Below are 19,125 nucleotides of genomic sequence, written 5' to 3'. Positions count from 1 at the left end.
TCCACCCAACTTATCTCTCAATCATGTCCCTGCTCCTCCTATCCACTAGGCTCTGCAACTTGCATTCTCTCAATCTGTCCTCATACTCCACATTATAGAAAACAGAAACTGACTTAGTCAATTGTCTCTGAACTGTCTTCAATAATTCATCATCCTTTTGAAAACCAGGTGACCAAATCTGTGGACATTATTAATCCATTTGCAGCTTGATCAGTCTTGTACAATGGAATGAAAACATCCTTCCTTCTACATGTCAGTATTGCTTGCATCATTCCCATAATCTGCTGTTATCCTCGCAATTTTAGCAAAATATCCACAAAATTTCAAGTCCCTATCCTCCTCCAATCACCTCCAAATCTTCCATCTTCTCCATTACCCAATACTCTGTATCCCATCTTTACTTTCCAAATTTTAAAACCTTACACTTTGCTACATTAAACTGATATCCTCACACACTTGCCCATTCAGACAGTCTATTTACCTCCTCGTGCAAAGCTACAACATATGCTCTACTTCTCATAACTATCCCCTAATTTGTATCACCTGCAAAAAACTGAATATCACAATTTAAATCCTTTCCAATTTTATTTACATACAAATTAAATAAGAATGGCCTCAAAACACTCCTGGGGAACACCACTAGTGACCTTCCTCTTCTGGGATAGCACTCCCACATACACAACCTGAACCTATCAGACAGCTAATTTCCAATCTAATGCACTCATTTACTGTCTAATCCCATCTGTTCCAGTTTTGGCAATCTATAGAAAGCCTTTGCAAAATTTAGACTTTACAGAATCCCCTGGTCTTATGTTATTATGGACAGATTAGTTGTTCTGCACAAATTTATCTTGAAAAACATCAAGAAGTATCTAACACACACAATGCATAACTGCATACCAAAAGTTAAGCGAATAAATAGAGTAGGAGTTAGCTGGATGAATGGTAAAATCAAGCAAGCAGTGTTACGAAAGAAGTTATGGAGGAAGTACAAGACAGTTTGCAGTGAGAAGATGCATGAAGAATATAAAGTGCAAGCCAGAAAAGTGACAAGTATGGTTAAAAAAGAAAAAGTAGAATATGAAAGAGGATTGGCCAGTCAGGTCAATGTTAATCCAAAAGAATTTTTTTATGAATATTTCTATGTTGCAAGCAAGAGGAAAAATAATTATGGCAGGTTGATGCTGGTGGATAGCTATGGTAGAAAAATAACCATAGTAAATGATATAGTGAAATTATTTAATGAACACTTCATCAGTGTATATCATAGTAGTGTGAATGATGCTATGCAACATGAAGAAAGGCAAGAATTAGGATAACTGAAGGTGAAAGAATCGGAGGTGTATCAAGTGTTGCTTGGGTTGGATGTTAATAAGGCTGTGGGAATGGATGACATATCACCACGTATTTTTAAAGAATGTGCAACATCAGACAGCTAATCTGCAGTTAGACACCACCCTTGTCCTGGTTATTTAAATAGAGAGTCTTGCAGTAGGTCAGGTTCCTAAGAAGTGGAAAGAAGGCAAAATAATACCTCTCCACAAGCATGGTTCGAGAGCAGAAGTTTCCAATTATAGACTGGTCTATATATCTGCAGATGTGATCAAAGTGTTTGGAAAAATTAGTTAGAAATATAATACAGGAGTGGGTTGATGAACATAGGATTCTCTTTGATAGTCAGCATGAGTTTGTGAGGGTAGGTCTTGTTTTAGTAATCTGCTTGTTTTATGATAGGTGACGAAACTCTTCTTTATTAAAAAAAAAAATTCATATGCATAGCCACTTCCCAGGTCAAAACTGAATGATTGCTCTTGCTGATTGGCAGCAATATATATCCATTTTGGATCATATACAAATCTTTAGACATAGTCATTGCTCCTGATTAAACTACAGTCTGGTATCTCACCAACAACTCTGCCTTCTTATCCACATCACCAGCTTCATGTCTGTAACCATATGCTGTAATCGATATATAAGAATTCCTTGTAGTATTCTGCTAAATGCCTTTGTGAGGTTCCAAACTGTCACCATGTGTAGCCATTACCTTTGCTCAATTCTTCTGTTTATTCATTGTTTATTATAAAAAAGTGAGTAAATTACTGAAGTATGACCTACCCTTCACAAAGCCATCTTATCACCCCATACAGTATCCCATTCCTGAATTTTGTCTCTAACTAACTTCTCCAATCCCTTAACCATCGCTCTTCAAACCTAATTGATCAATAATTTGCTCCTTCTGCCTTGGAACCTCCTTTATACAGTGGTACTATTTTTGCCTCTTTCCATTCGCTTGGATCTCTATCCAAGCTGATACTCAGAATAAACAATCTAGTCAAAGGCATTACCAATTACCTAGCACATCCTCATAATGCAAGAGCAGATAGCCTGTCCAAACCCATAGCAGTATTCACATCCAGATTCTGTAATATCCTATGTACCTCAACTCCTTCTACCCCTAGGTCCACATTAACCATTGTCATATCTATTACAGTAATATCTACATCTGGATGATACACTTTTGCAAAATGATCATTCAATAATTCAACTATTTTATCTGTTTTGGTCACCTCCCTACCATCTGGATTCATCAAAATTATTCTAGTATGGTCATTCGTCCTTTTACTTGCTCCATATTGAAAAAACTCTTTTGGATTACTCTCAACTCACTCAGCTAATCTCCTCTCGTACTCTGATTTTGCCTTATTTAACATACCACTCTTCTGGCCTGTGATTTATACTGATCATGGGCTTTCTGGTCACCTTTCTCTTTGAATCTCTTCCACATGCTTCTCTTTCTTTTTAACTCCTGCTTAATGTTGCAACTCATTCATTTAATTCCTAATTTGTTAATTCTCTTAACTCTTGGTAAGCAGTCAGCTACCTGTACCTTCAAAACATCACTTCGTCACTTCCCATACACTACTAACATCTTTTCCCTAAGGTATATCCCCCCACTATACCATTCTAAGCAATTTTCTGAGTTTCCTGTAGTTTACAGGTCTGTAATTCCACTGAAACTCTTCTTTACTAAAAAAAAATTCATAGGTATAGCCACTTCCCAGGTCAAAACTGAATGATTGCTCTTGCTGATTGGCAGCAATATATCCATTTTAGATTATATACAAATCTTCAGACATAGTCACAAAGTCCAGTATTCTTGATCTCCCTACTAGTACCTTCAATTACATGCCATGTTAGGTAATTGTTCCTAAGAAAGCTGAATAAATTCCATTTCCTTCTGCAAAAATAACCTTCCCTCCTTCCGGTTTATATCACCATAATTAAAGTCACCCATAATAATTATTTGCCTTCCACTTATTCAGTTTATTTGCTGATACATATCACCCACATCATTCTTTGCATTTCCTGGCCTATAGCAGCAGCCAACCAAATACGAGGGTGGTGTGAATAGTTCTCGGCCCAACAAGGAAAAAATGAATTTATAATTTCAAAATTATTTTTATTTTTCGACATAATCTCCCTTAAGACTAATACATTTATTCCAGCGATGTTCTAGTGCCATTATCCTGCCCCTGTAGTGGTTCTCAGTAAGATCTGCAAAATACCACTCTACAGCTGCAATCACCTCTTGATTCGAAGAAAAATGCTGACCAGCAAGGAAGAATTTTAGTTTTGGGAAGAGACAGAAGTCAGAGGGAGCCAAATGTGGGGAATAGGGTGGATATTCCAACAATTTCATAGTGCAGATCCCTTAGTTTTCCCATTGCCAAAACGCCTTTGTGGGCAGGTGCATTGTCCTGATGAAAGATGATTTTTTCTTCTGCAAACTGGGTCTTTTCTCAAGAATTTTTTCATCTTCTGTTTAAAAGATTGGAATAATATTCATCGGTTATTGTTTTACCCTTTTCAAGATAATTAATAAACAAAATGCTTTTAGCATCCGAAAACACCAATGCCATGACCTTTCCTGCTGATGGAACCGACTTTGTCTTCTTTGGTGCTGAACAACCGGCTTCTGTCCACTGTTTTGACTGCTGTTTGGATTCTGGTGTGTAATGGTGAATCAAAGTCTCATCCATAGTAATAAATCTATGCACAAAATCGGTTTTATTCTTGTTAAAATGCTCCAAGCACTGTTCAGAGATTTTCATGTGAGTGCATTTCTGATCTGCTGTGAGCAAGTGCTGCACTCATCTTGGGCAAAGCTTTTCCATTTGCAATTCTTCATGCAAAATATATCCTACACATTCTTTTGAAATGCCTATAGTCTCAGCAATTTCATGCACTTTGACGTGCTGTCATGCAATACATTATCGTGCACTTGATCAATGATTTCTGGTGTTGTTACACTTTTTTGGACGTCTTTCAAATGGATCATTTTCAAGGCTAGTATGGCCATGTTTAAACTCGACAGCCCATTTCTTAATTGTTGAAAACAAAGGAGAAGAGTGCACATAAACTTTTTATGAACTTCGAATGAATTTCTTTTGACGTTAAACCTTCTTTCACAAAGAATTTTATAATTGCATGATACTCAATTTTATCCATTTCAAGGGATACGGACAACACTTTTGACTCAGACAGCTGTATAAAACAAACTACTTGATAGAATGACTTGCAATTTCACATGGATGCTTAAGACAGATGTACCAACTTAGAAAAAAAAATCTTGCTGATAGTGTTGCCATCTATGGTCAAGGCCAAGAACTTTTCAGACCACCCTCGTACTTTGTCCTGTTACTCTGTATCCATATGGCCTCCAATGTGCTGCTTTCCATCTTATTGACCTTATGTTATACTTCCACCCTTCTAGGCTGCAACTCATCTAACAGTATCAGTTATATTATCTCTCTTGCTCTCTCTCCCAATCCTATTTGATCTGTATGCCCTAAAAATACTATAACCTTCATTTTCTATTGTGAAGCATAAATTCAGGAAAACTTAGGCAGTTAGGGTGGCACTCATGAGGCGAGCGAGTGTGAGAATGACCAGTAACAGGAACTAACCAATGCCAAAAATTCCTCATCCTTGTTTCTAATACTTCTGGAATTTAGTATCATCATCACATCATTTATTTATAATTTTACAATTATAAATAGGGAAGCCAATCAAAACAAATAAGTAGTCTGTGTACATTAAGACAGGACTTGGTGGTTGTTATGACGTTAAGGAAAATCAGCAGGCTTCTCTGTCATATGCTAATTGATGGGGGGGGGGGAACAGGGAGAATATTGCTGGTGTATTTCCAATATGGAGTTCAGGATCTGCCTCTTTTTCCATCTGTAGGGGGTGTATAGGACCAGAGCATCAAAGGGTACAGAGGGTGGATGTCTAAGTTGGCGGCTGAGCCATTTTATTTGGTTTCTTTGAACAGTGCTGACTAGAGGATCTTGCTGGATTTCATCTAATAATATAGTAGAGTTGGGAATGTGGTCTTACCAGGAGTAATCCAGGATATTTCTTAGGCAAGTAGTTCCAAAGTTATTTATAATATTGGTCGCTGCTTTTGTTGAGATGTTTAGGTCTGGTACCCACACAGAAAGATAGACTGGCTGGTGTACTTGTAAAGATGAATCTTCGTCTCCTTTGAGATGAGGCTCGACATCCATACTTTATTAAGGCTTCTGTGGAACTGCAGTGCTTTCTTCTTGTTTTAATGTCTGTTAAGGAATCTGAGATGTGCGATCCAAGGATCCAATTTTTTGGGAGTTTATTTTTAGTCCAAATATTTCTGTGGTTCTCCTAAGGCTGTTGAAGTGGTTTTGGGCATCTGTAATGTTGGAGTCAATGAGGACTATATCATCTGCAAAGCTCAGGTCTTTTAGTATACATAAATAATATAATCCTCATACCCATAATAACCTAATGCTTTGTACCCACAATCCCATTCTTATTTACTACCTCAGGGAACTAAAGTTAGCTTTTTTTTTTTCTCCCATCACACACCAGTTTGCTTTATTGGTGCTTGCATGCACCTGCTTTCTCCCTAACAACTCTAGTTTTCCTGATTTTGCACATTCAATCCTACTACAGTCAGCAGCACTTTTTTCTACGCTCCTAACACCATATCCATTCAAGTGCAAACTATCTGCCTTATATAAGTCTTTTCAGCCACCAAACTTACTCCACACATCCAGAAACTGAACTCCATTCCTCCTACACATCAAGTCATTTGCAATTATGTCCCTTTTGTGCAACTTGCCTGTCATATCATGGCAACAGACTATCTTTCTCTCTTACTCTTCTCTTTTGATACAAGTCAGTGACTCTTTTATGTCTTCTCTCATATCATACTTTTCTCCTTTCAGATCATTTATACTGCTAAAAAAATCAATTCTTTCTCTGTATCCTAATAGCATCAATAAGGACATTAATCTTTGCACACCTGGGAAACATGATTTCATCATTCACTCACAAAGCACTCCTCTAAGAATGGAATCTCCATACAAAATTCTCTCTGCTTCATCCTATGAAAGACATAAGCAAGCTATCGCTCTCATTATATCTAACTCTTCATTGTATGCACCATTCATGCTATTATTTTTCTTACACTAGCATTCATTTTAGACAAATTATGGACTCTACAACCATGTTAGAAATAATAATTTTAATTTCCTGAGAATTAACAAACTTGATTTTATTTGCCATATTGAAAGAAGCATAAGATTTCTCCCAACCACCACAGCAGATAAAATATGTTTGGAAACCTCAAACATTTTAAATTATAAGAAAACAATAACTAGCAACCTAACAAAATCTGAATTAGCAGCAGTGAAATCACTAAAATTAAATCCAGACATGATAATTACTAGAGCCGATAAAGGCAGTGCCACAGTTATTTTAAATAGATCAATGTATTTAAAAAAAAAATGAATGTAATAGTCTCAGACAACTGTAATAGTTTATTAAAACCCCACATAAACCACAGTTTATGTGGGGTTTTTCCTCCTGCAAGCAAACAGCAAACCGGCCCTGAGAAGACTACCGAAACGGTAGTCAACCTTTCATCGTTTAATGTAAAACCCGAAGCACTCGACGCCCTCGCACATGGCCACAGCTTCGCCATCGCGCCCAGAAGAATACCTGCTGAAGATATTATGATAAGAATTGAATGCGGGATACGACACCTTCCAAACCACGTCGCCAACGATATTCGACTGGATGTAGCTTGTGTTCTGACCAAAGCAAAACCACCAAAGGCCAACATGCCCAGTAAGGAAATTAAATCTCTACTAGAATTAAAGAAAAACAAGAAATAATAATCACTAAAGCTGATAAAGGGAACGGCACAGTATTGCTTAACCAAAAGGATTACACAGGTAAGCTGAAAGCTTTATTGTTAGATCGGGCTACTTACCTCCCTATAGAGTACAATCCCACCAACTCACAAATTAGAAAACTCCACAGGCTCCTTAAGAAGGTCACTTCTTGGCCTGTGGAAATCACTAACAAATTAAAACCATATAACTCCATACTCCCCCCTCCCCTGTATCTATGGACTCCCAAAAATTCACAAGGAAAATGTACCATTACGTCCCATAGTGGATGCCATTGATTCCCCCACATACAAACTAGCTAAACATTTGGCCAAAGCTCTCTCGCACTATACTGGTAACACACCTTCATACAGAAAAAACTCAGCCCACTTCAAAGCCAGCATAGAAAACTTTACACTCAAACACAGACATAATGGTCAGTTTTGATGTCTCCTCCTTATTCACAAATGTCAAAGAATCCTTAGAGCTAATCCAAGCCAAATTTCCTCCCGATATCACAGTCCCTTTTTTAGTTCACAATGAACTCAGGCTATTTCGTTTGGCAAGGAAAATTCTACAAACAAATAGAGGGGACCGCCATGGGTTCTCCACTCTCCCACCCTTGGCCAACTTTTACATACAAACTAGCTAAACATTTGGCCAAAGCTCTCTCGCACTATACTGGTAACACACCTTCATACAGAAAAAACTCAGCCCACTTCAAAGCCAGCATAGAAAACTTTACACTCAAACACAGACATAATGGTCAGTTTTGATGTCTCCTCCTTATTCACAAATGTCAAAGAATCCTTAGAGCTAATCCAAGCCAAATTTCCTCCCGATATCACAGTCCCTTTTTCAGTTCACAATGAACTCAGGCTATTTCGTTTGGCAAGGAAAATTCTACAAACAAATAGAGGGGACCGCCATGGGTTCTCCACTCTCCCACCCTTGGCCAACTTTTACATACAAACTAGCTAAACATTTGGCCAAAGCTCTCTCGCACTATACTGGTAACACACCTTCATACAGAAAAAACTCAGCCCACTTCAAAGCCAGCATAGAAAACTTTACACTCAAACACAGACATAATGGTCAGTTTTGATGTCTCCTCCTTATTCACAAATGTCAAAGAATCCTTAGAGCTAATCCAAGCCAAATTTCCTCCCGATATCACAGTCCCTTTTTCAGTTCACAATGAACTCAGGCTATTTCGTTTGGCAAGGAAAATTCTACAAACAAATAGAGGGGACCGCCATGGGTTCTCCACTCTCCCACCCTTGGCCAACTTTTACATGGAGACTTTTGAAGAGAAAGCCTCCTTAAACTCTGCCCCACAAAAACCAACCATTTGGCTTTGCTATGTTGATGATGTGTTCACTATTTGGCCACATGGCTCCGATGCACTCCTCTCCTTCCTAACACATAAACAACCAACACCCCAGAATCAAAACCACCCTGGAAGAGGAAAAAAACAACTGCCTTCCTTTCTTAAACACACTAGTCACCCACCAGCCTGATGGAACCTTGGTTTTCTCAGTCTATAGAAAACCCACTCATACTGGCAGATACATTCACCAACAATCCCATCACCCCTCCTCACAACAATATGGAGTCATTAAGATACTACACAACAGGGCTAAACTTATCTGTTCAAATGACAATGCCCTAACATCAGAACTAAACCACATTCTCAACACTTTCTCAGCCAATGGCTACTTCCCCAAAAAAATCCAAAAAATATTGAAACCAGTAAACCACAATCCCCCTCCCCTCACAACAAGGATTACTCTAAATCCATCACTATATCCGAGGCACCTCGGGAAAAAATTACAAAAATCCTTAAAAAAAACATGACGTAACTTCTTGTTATAGACCATATAAAAAATTGGCATCCCTTATCTGCTCTACTCTACTAAAGACCCCCCCCCCCCCAGACCTACCTGGTGTATACCATGTCCCTTGCAGCTGTAAGCTGTCCTACTTTGGCCAAACAGGCAGGACAGCCAATATCAGAATTTCAGAACACAAGGACTACATCCGGTTTCACCAATACAGCCACTCTGGTCTTGCTGACCATGCGTTGGATACCTGCCATAGAATACAGTGGAAGAAAGCCACGATAGTACACCATAGTAAATACAAATATGAAAGGCTTTTCATGGAATCAGCTTCAGCTCTAAGAAACAATCCAAACCTCAACAAATTTGGCTGCATGAGACTGCTTCAAATTTGGGAACCTACATCAGAAGACCTTCAGCCCCCATCGCCCAAGAATACCAACATTGCCTGCTAGGGGGCACCATCAGGAGAAATAATAGCTTCCTGCTTTTTCCTCATTTACTGTTTGTTGTGGCTGCCTGCACGTCTTGTTCTTAAGTTTCTTGAAAATGGCAACGTGACGTTGCCGAAATATTGAAGTATATTAAAATTTATTTTAATGTATATCCTAGTTGACGTTGTAATTTCCTTAAATTACTTAGTAAAAAATGTATAGCCAACGTCTAAGCCTTTCCACGAGAATTTAGACTATGATGTCTCACATAACATACTTTGGCCTGAGCATGCTTAAAAGTTATTAAATTTGATACAGTGGGACGTCTACAAAATATACCCCATGCTCTGTGTTGATCTCTTTTTTTTGGCTGCCTGGTACTCTGGATCCACCAAGGCTTTGGACAGAGGGGAAATTGAGGCTGTTGCTGCCTGGACAACACAGTCTGTTACATACTTTACTGCTACATTGATAGTTGTTTGAATGACTGTATCAGAATTAAATTTTGCAAGATGGGAAAACGTATTCCAGTCAGCCTGTTTCATTTTTCATATGGGAATCTGTGTAGGAGAATATGGTTCATGTGAAGACAATGTGCAATATTTGCAAATCTCTCTCTCCTGACAGGTTTTTTTTGCCAGCCTGTTTGGCCAAGTGGTTAGCCTACCTGTTTTCCAACCAACAGGCTGCAGATTTGAATCCCGTCGTGGGCATGCATGTTTGCAATTGTCTTAAAGGTGGGAGATGAAGTTTCGGGAGATTCTGCCATTTTGAATAATGAAGGGTGACGTTTTCCCTATTGTCTTTTCACCTGTTTTGTGGATGATCAGAAACACTGGCACATTTATACTGTATTACATATCTTTCGTTTCTTACTCTTGTTACCAAATGCTGTATCTAAGGTATCATTACTTGGTTGGGACCTTGTTAGGGCCCACAAAACATTTTGAGAATGAAAAATTCATGCTCAGGGGATTTTTTTGTTTGGCACCAGAGCTCCCACCACCCACAGAGCCACACATAGATGTCCACTGACCAGCAAGCAATGACTGCATTCAGGAGTGGAATGCCAGGGCTACCCTGGATGCTTATACCAGCACCACAGCAAACCTTGGTACCAACCATGGGGAGATGAGAGATTTACTGTAACACTGTTGACCTTTGCAGGCAATCTCACTAGCTGAACCAGAAGCCAAAATAGTGCAAAAGTATCAGGATCTCCCTTTTCAAGTGTCCATGAGTCACACTGCACAGCAGCAGGGCATTGGATCCTAGTAATGTGGTTTGAAAGAAAGGATAGTGAAAAAGACTCAGAAGTAGAGTAAAGAATATGGGAAGAAAAGCAAAGAAATAATTAAAAGAGCTAGTACCATCACTTGGAGTCCCCTCCATCACAAACAAATGCTCCACAGGGACAAACAGGACAAACTGTTTATTGGGATGTTGCTACAGACCAATACATTGGATGAAGAGCAGGAGATGCTTAGGCAGTTCAATGTGGCAAGTACTAAATTTGAGTGATTATTGTGAGTTTAAATTTTAACTACAGGAGCAGAATAAATTGGAAAGAAAATACAGCATATAGTAATAAGAGAAGAGAATTTCTGGAATTCTTGAGAGATAAATGTCTTAGGGAATGGGGGGGGGGGGGTCAAGAGTTCTGGATTTGTTCCTAGAATCAGAGGAACATATCATAGTCTTCACTTGGAAGGTGAACAGCCATGCAGAAGTGTCAAGGAGAATGGAACTTATGTAGACTCATAAGATAGGTAATTATAACACTCTTAGATTATAATACTTTTAAACTTTTGGACATTTCAAAGGTGGAAGATTTGGAAAAGCAAGATCACCAGCCAGTGCATAATTGGAGCCAGTGAAAAAATATTTACCAACAGCAATGGCAAGTTGCATACTTTAAGGAAAAGAATAACATGTTTTGGTGTAAAATGGATATGGCTAACAAAATCAAACAGAACTGCAGATGAAAACAGTTATGGAAAAAGTATAAAGAGAGAGAAGTGTAGAGCAGTTGCATGAGAACTATAACTCTAGCCAGGAAAATAATTAGTATAATAAGGTAGACAAAACTGGAATGCAAATAGAAAATAGCTAGTGATCCAAGGAAAAATCATTAGGATACTGGAGCTGTTCAATGATCACTTTATTTGGGGTACTTTGTCCTGATAAAGCATGCTTTATTACTGGAGGGATGGGGAGGTTCAAGGTTTAGAAGTGCATGAGGAGAATCTGGAAGTGGGACCAGATGGGGTTTCACCATATTTTAAGAGAATGGGGTAAAGAACTGACAGCTCCATTGACCAGGCTATTCAATAAAAGTCCAGCTACAGGGAAAGTGCCCAGTGAGTGGAAAGAGAGTAAGACAATGCCATTGCACAATAATGGTGATGGAATACAGGCATTAATAGACCAGTTTGGATTTATTGCATAGTTAAGATTTTGGAGAAATTAGTGAGACTATATACAAAATTGAATAGATGAGGGTAATGTTATCTTTGAACATCAGCATGGACTTCAGGACTTTTTGGACACCCTCTGTCCAAAAAGAAACCAAACTTTAGATAGAAAATAATACACAGGCCAATTATAATTATTCAAACAATATACTCTCCTTCAGCTTCAATACAGCATTTGGCATGGTCAATTAATTTGTTAAAATGTTTTTTATATCGGTTTTTGGGATACTGTTGAGGGCCGTGGTTACTGCCACTTGTTACGAGCCCTCAAGTGGCAGTAACAAGCTTTCCTAACAAGTGGCAGTTACGTTGTTACTGCCACTTGTTAGGAAAGCGATACGACACCACATTTTCAGTGGTGTCGTATCGCTTTCCTTTCATCAGAAAATGAAGTCGGGGGAAGAGAAAGAAGTCACAGAGTGCTAAATCAGGTGAATATGGTGAGTGATCCAACACACAAACTTGATTTTGCTCAAAAACTGTCTCACAATGGTCGAATGATGAGATGGTGCATTATCATGCAAAAGTGACCAGCTGCCTGCATCACGATATTCATGCTGTACGTGACGAATTCTCACTATCAATCGCTTCAAAACTTCGAGATAAAACTCACCGTTGACCGTTTGGCCAGGCAGAATGAATTCTTTGTGAATAATGCACTAGGAATCGTAGAAACAAATTAGCATTGTCTTTACTTTTGACTTCTACAAGAGACTTTTTTTTGGAAGCCTCTCTTCTGGGGGTCTCCACTCATCACTCTGGTGCTTTGTTTTGGGCTCATACTCAAAACACCATGTTTCGTCACCAGTAGCAATTGTTTCAAGGAAGTTTGAGTCCTTACGAGTGGTTTTAATGAGGTGCTTGCAGTGTTCAATTCGATACATTTTTTGGTCGTCAGTCAACTTGTGGAGAACAAATTGCGAATTCAATTTACGAAGGCCCAAATTCTCGGTTAAAATATTGTGCACAGTTGATTTTGGAATCCCCAATTCATCTTCAATGAATCGCATGGACGATTTCAGTTTTTTTTTATGAAATTATGCACTTTTTTGGATGTTAACTTTGCTCAGTCCAGTTTTTGGACCGCCAGGCTTTGTCATCCTCAAGCATCTCACGAACATTTTCAAATCACTTAAACCACTCGTAAACTTGAGCACGGGATAAGCATTCATCACTTTATGCTTTTTGAAGCATTTTGGTAAAACTTTTACCAAGTTTAACACAAAAATCAATCGCAGCTCTCTGTTTGAAACTCATTTTCCGACCGTTCGTCAAAACACACTGTCACTCTTGGCACTATACCTCGGCTTCTAATGAAACATATGTCATAAACAGTTGATACAGCACTAATGAAGGTTGCTGCTTTCGACAACAAACAGATTCAACAGGTGGCTCCGCTAGTTTCTTCTATTTTCGAAAAGTTCGGTTTCTTTTTGGAAATCGAAAAAAGAGGGTGTATATATCACCATTTTCTTGGATTTTGCAAAGGCATTTGACAGCATGCGACATTAGCACAATTAGTTGCCCTCCCCCTCCTCTCAAGCCTAAAGTATGGTTGATATATACAGGGTGGTTTAAAATTCCACGTACAAACTTTGAGGGGAGGTATAGAACATCAAAATCAACCATATTCACATAGGAAAGCATGAGCAGAAATGCCACCTGAAGTGATAGGTGGCGCTGTTTGGCAGCACTCCACAGGCATTACCACAGGCTCTCTTTAACTTTTTATATTTTCTCAACACTACCCATCCTCGAATTAGTTTCACTGTGGAAGAGTAAAAAAGAAGGGGCTGTAACATTCTTGAATACTTAGTCACAAGGGAAGCATATAGGTACCTCGTGTTCAGTTTACCATAAGCTACACACACAGGCCATTTATATGCCGCTTCAAACCACCATCGTACCCCAGAAATTTGAAATCTTCAAAACATTTTCATTCTTCCAACAAATCAACACTGCACCTGGAACAAGGCTCTACTCCCATCCTTTCACCAAAATAGATAAAGCAAAACAAAAAAAAAAATCATTAATCATTTCCAAACTAGACTATACATACACTATATCTTTACTTTGCATCAAAAGTACAACAGATAAATCGAGGTTCTCTCCTAAAGCATCACAGAATCAGGAGAATATACAAATCTTTAAACAAAGTATCTACTCTCCTGAGACAAATCAAGGATCACCAGAACACTCTCTCCTTCTACAGCATTCTTTATCAGTGTGGAACTTGGTATTTTAGACAGACAGGATGAATTACCTTGGTCAGGAAATAAGAACATGCAAATATATATCTGGAATGGACAATCAAAAAGTGGACTTTCACAACGTGCCCTGGAGAAAGACCACTTCATCAGATGGAAGATAGCCAGGCTACTTACCAAATCACAGTTTAAATTGGAGAGATTGTTCCTAGGCATAAGCTCTACAGAATCTGGGTAACTATAACAGAACTGACAATATGATATTGAATAGATTTTGGTGCACTATCCTATCTATCTGTCATTATTGATAACAGGAATCGCCACAAAGAGTGCAACTGTCAGCATCCCTATATGTGGCTGTCCTTATTATCTAAGTCATTTTGTTTTGTGTTTTCACTGAGTGTGTATTGTTGAAGTGCCTCTGATAATGGTAGCTTGAGCTAGTGAAATCTCGGCTTGTAAATAATTACTTTTATTCAGCCAATTATTTGTCTAGTATCTTTTTGTAGTTTTCTTTTCCAGAAATTTCAACAGGAACTAAATGTGAGGTCTTGAAATTTGAGATTCACTGATGGGAAGCTGCATTCTCTTTTGGTGGATCTATACTAGAGGAAGCAAAGGAACCTTGGGGGGGGGGGGTGATGGTTTATAGAAATTTGAAGTTTAGGGGACATATCATGAAGGTAACCCAGAGGACTGCTGCAATACTGAGAAGGATGTTGAATAGCTGAGATATAGTGGTGATTTCATTGTATAATGCCCTGATCTGGTCACTGGGATTTAAAGGGGATAAATTAACCGTGAAGAGGTGGATAGCAAGAATGATATCAGAAGTGTATAGTTTTAGTTATGAGGATAGACTGAGGACATGAAAATTGTAGAATTTGGTGAACCAAAGATGAAGAGGTGATATGATTGAGACATTTAAACTGTTGAGAAGTAGTTACAGGATTGACACTGGAGAGATCTTTGTGGAAGAGCAAGGACAAATAAAGTTTGTCCACACAACTTCCAAAAAAAGTTTTGGAAGTTGTGTGGAAGAGGATGAGATATGACCGTTTTGCATGAAGGGTAGTCAGATCATGAAATGTGTTGCTTGATGGGGTGGTGAGAATTTGAACAGTGAAAGCTTAAAGAAATAAGATACTTTGTGTTATCTAAGATAGGCTTGCTACTGTGAGTCTTGTGACTTAGTGAAGGTTCCTGAATAATAATAAATGGAAAGTTCCACACTTTTGAATTGAAAGTATGCTAGAAAGGAAGTTCAGAGTGATGATGAACAGTTAAGTTCTTCTGAGGACACACTGCAAAGTTGGGAATGAAATCCCACAGTATCGCTAATATGATGAGATTGTGAATATCTTGAAAGAGCAAAATGTAAAATTTCCCTTGACACCAGCAACAATCCATGCATTTTGTTTCCCCTTCCCAAAAAAAAAACCTCCCTTGGAGATAGAGCAAACTACTGTGGTCATACAGGAGAAAATGGACACTTCTTAAATCGTATAATCATAATCTCACAGCTGTCTGGGACAATCTGTACTTAATTTAATATCCACCTTAAGGATAAAAAAACAACTCAAGGAAGCTGTAAAAATGGCTGTCAACTTGGAAAGGACTTTGCTACAAGCTTGACATACTTCATGGAAGGCATAATAATTATCTGTTATGCAGCAAAATTGTGAAATACAAGTAAGTGAATGTTTGAATGTTCACTGTTAGAAATGGTTTGCAAATCTGGGTTGTGATACTTATGTCTAACAGCTACTAGGATAGTAGCTGTTAGACTCCTTAGGTAGTCATTTGAAATACATTGAAATTTTCAAGAAAATTTACTTTATCTATTGTTCCTTTTTTTTTTTATATTCATTCGACATGCAGGATGTTTAACCATCATAACTTGTTAGTGCTCTATATGGACAGTAGGTTAAAAAGAGAAGAAAACCTACTTATTGAATTCTAGTTATCTAAAATGTCCTCAGCATTCAAAAATCATGTGATGCAACCTGTACTGTAAATTCTATTTTAATACAGGGAAATAGAGAATTAAATAGTTATATCTTCAATCTTAAGTATGACAATAAAAATATAAGTTTGGCATATATGAATTTTTCCTTATATCTAGATTGAAGATCAAATAGGACCTTAGGTCCTGAGTGTTCAGATTTAATTTGACTTCACAAGTTTATTAAATTAATCAAATTGCTTCTGGTTAAATCTGATATGTTCATATCACATGCATTCTGATATGTTCTTTATACATACTTTTATAATATGCTAAGTTTGAAGTCACCGATTTAAAAGAAAACTAATATACTATGTGAAAAAATATATAATTTATTGCACAAAATTTGTGGTCATTGTGTTATGACTGTATTATTGTAATTTGTAAATACCAAGGTAAATTAAATTAATGAACAGTTAAATGTATCATTCAATTATAGAATTAATTTCTTCAATTAAGAAGGTGATATAGAAACACAATGCATTTTTTATATTCATTATAAAGTTTTATCAATCCATATGATTTTACTTAACTCCAGAAGAATCATTTGTATCTTACAGGAAAAAGTACCATTCCTGTACTATTTATGCAGATAACCTAATTTATGCACTTTTTTCTCTCTGCCACTGTATGCATGTTATGCTACTGTCTGTACATTGCTACACACGTACAGTTTGCATATCACATCACCTCATATCTGTTAGTTCAAAATTTATTGCTGATTTGAAGGCTAACTTTAAAAACAGAGGTGCATAAATGTTGGTTCAATACACTTCCAATGCTATCATTTCGATACATACATAATTTATTATAGGTTTAATTTGCACCCTTAATAAACATGTCAGTAACACTAGCAAAAGAAAGTCACAATAATGAGGATATGCTGGCATATAAAAAGAGATGTGCTGTTATCAATTTGGATAGAAAGTTAAAAATCATACAAAAACTCAAGTCTGATTTTAAGATTGACATTATACATGAATTTAAATTAAGTGAGTCAACAACAAGAACAATCTTTAAAGATAAGGTTAAAATATTACTCCTTTCTTTGCAAAGAAAATCACCCATTCTGAGAGTTGGAAAAATTGCACTGCACAGATCAAAGATTTAAGTTAAAAGTTAAAACTGATACCTGTCAATACACAAATAATAATGAATAAGATTCTCAGTCTGTTTTTAAAAAAAAAAAAAAAATCAATCAAGTATGAAAAAGTGGTAACTCTCACCTCCCCCCCCTTCGCTCAGAAATTTGCTTTACACGGAACATCCCCTACTCATAAAACGGGGAGGGGGGATGCTTTCCAAGTGAGGTAACAGGAAGTTTGTAATACAAACTTCCTGTTATCTCACATCTCTATTTCTAGAATATCACATCTATTTGCTATAATTTGCAAATATTTGATGTTTTTGGTAATATTTCTTTACATAAATCACTCTGAGATATTATTTTCTGTTATAGGCCAACTGGCAAAGATGAAATGTGCAACTTTTATATGATGTACTATGTTGATGGTGATCATATACTTAATGAAAAATATTGCTTCTCTGCTGGACCTCCTTCATATCACTGGATTGTTGATGAACAGATTGGGGAAGTTCCTGACTGGGTAAATGAATCAGCTAGTACCTTAGATGATGACATCAATTCAGTCAACAAATAATGACTACTCCCACCCTCCTTTCTTCCTAGTTTTCAAACAAAGTTTATTTATATAATTTACATCTACAATTTTGAGAAGAATACAGAATTATTATTAATGAAAAACATGTAAACAGTTCAAAATGTCTTTTTGAAAAATATTCTTTGTTGATGCTTTAACTCAAAATCTTGTTAAAATAATACAGTACATAAACTGGAAAAAACACTATTTCAAAAATAAAAAGTTGTGCAAAAATTCATGGTGTACTGCCAAGTGATAAATATCACACTACACTGTGTGAAAGAATATTTGTTTGGAGAAGGGATAACTATGGGAAATCCACTGAAATAAAAGAAAACATGTGACCATAGAAAAGATATTTTACTAAGAATATAACTACAAAATTATAGATATTTCAGTTTGTGTATCACAAACTATTTTCAGTTTAGAAGAATAAAGAGTGGAAAATTCAACAAATTAAAACTACAAGCTATAAAAAAATGGTTATTTTCTCATATGCAGTTATAAACTATTACAGTCAATTTCTTAAATTTTTTTTTTCTAATGAAATAGTTGCTATTAATAATTTTCCACATTTTGAGTATAGATAGTCCGACATTGAGGTTAAAGTTGGGATGATGTAGATCTTCAACACTCTCTCTATGAGGGACATTCAAATTAGTAGATGCTTCTATGTAAAACTTGACATCATTCTAAAAGATCCTCCCTCGAGGTGTTATGTAATAATAATATAAAATTGGTGTTCTGAAATACTTTATAAAATGGAATTGTCCATTTGTCCAAATCAGGATAAGCTGCAGTTATATGTAATTTAATAGATGCCAGGTAGCAACAATGGAGGAATTTTATTTTTAAGAGAAGGAAAAAGTAGGATGACTTGGTTGATAGGTTTCTATGTGGCCATAGGCTGAAATTTTTTAAGGACATGACACATGCTCAAAAGTGCTCTTAACGTATGGGGGGGGGGTAAAAATCCTGTGTGAGGAATCTCTTCTTGTAGTATTTGGAAAGAAATGATTGAAACTTTGGTTGATGATTTTTGGGTTGTATTTGTTGAGAGCAGAGGTTTGTTTGCTAGATATTTCTTGCTGAACATTTGTGAGGAACTGATGTTGGCTCTTGATAGCAGTGATATTGCACCATATTTTTGTGAAGAATGATATGCTGATGTTTGAATATAACAACCAGAAAAAGTAGACTGATGGTATACAGATGTGGTGGAAAGGTTTTTGTTTGACAAGAATATCTAGAAATAATACGTTAAATTTGATTCTAGGATGTAAGTC

The 19,125-nt window shown here is 37.1% G+C and overlaps 1 protein-coding gene across 1 annotated transcript in view; it reads left to right on the top strand.

Moving 5' to 3' along the window:
- Positions 1-18,075, top strand: part of Phm (Peptidylglycine-alpha-hydroxylating monooxygenase) — a 285,691-nt gene extending 267,616 nt beyond the window's left edge. Inside the window, exon 11 of the mRNA XM_090406196.1 lies at positions 17,638-18,075. Coding sequence (XP_090262322.1) covers positions 17,638-17,839 — 202 coding nt within the window. The 3' untranslated portion in view covers positions 17,840-18,075. The remainder of the gene's footprint in view (positions 1-17,637) is intronic.
- Positions 18,076-19,125: the final 1,050 nt, after the last annotated feature.

The sequence above is a fragment of the Typopeltis vanoorti genome, chromosome 16 (assembly GCF_054136105.1).
Source record: "Typopeltis vanoorti isolate ZY-2024b chromosome 16, IOZ_Tvanoo_1.0, whole genome shotgun sequence".
Taxonomy (NCBI): domain Eukaryota; kingdom Metazoa; phylum Arthropoda; class Arachnida; order Uropygi; family Thelyphonidae; genus Typopeltis; species Typopeltis vanoorti.
Note: the sequence above shows the minus strand (reverse complement) of the source record. Positions and strands in the feature narration are given on the sequence as shown.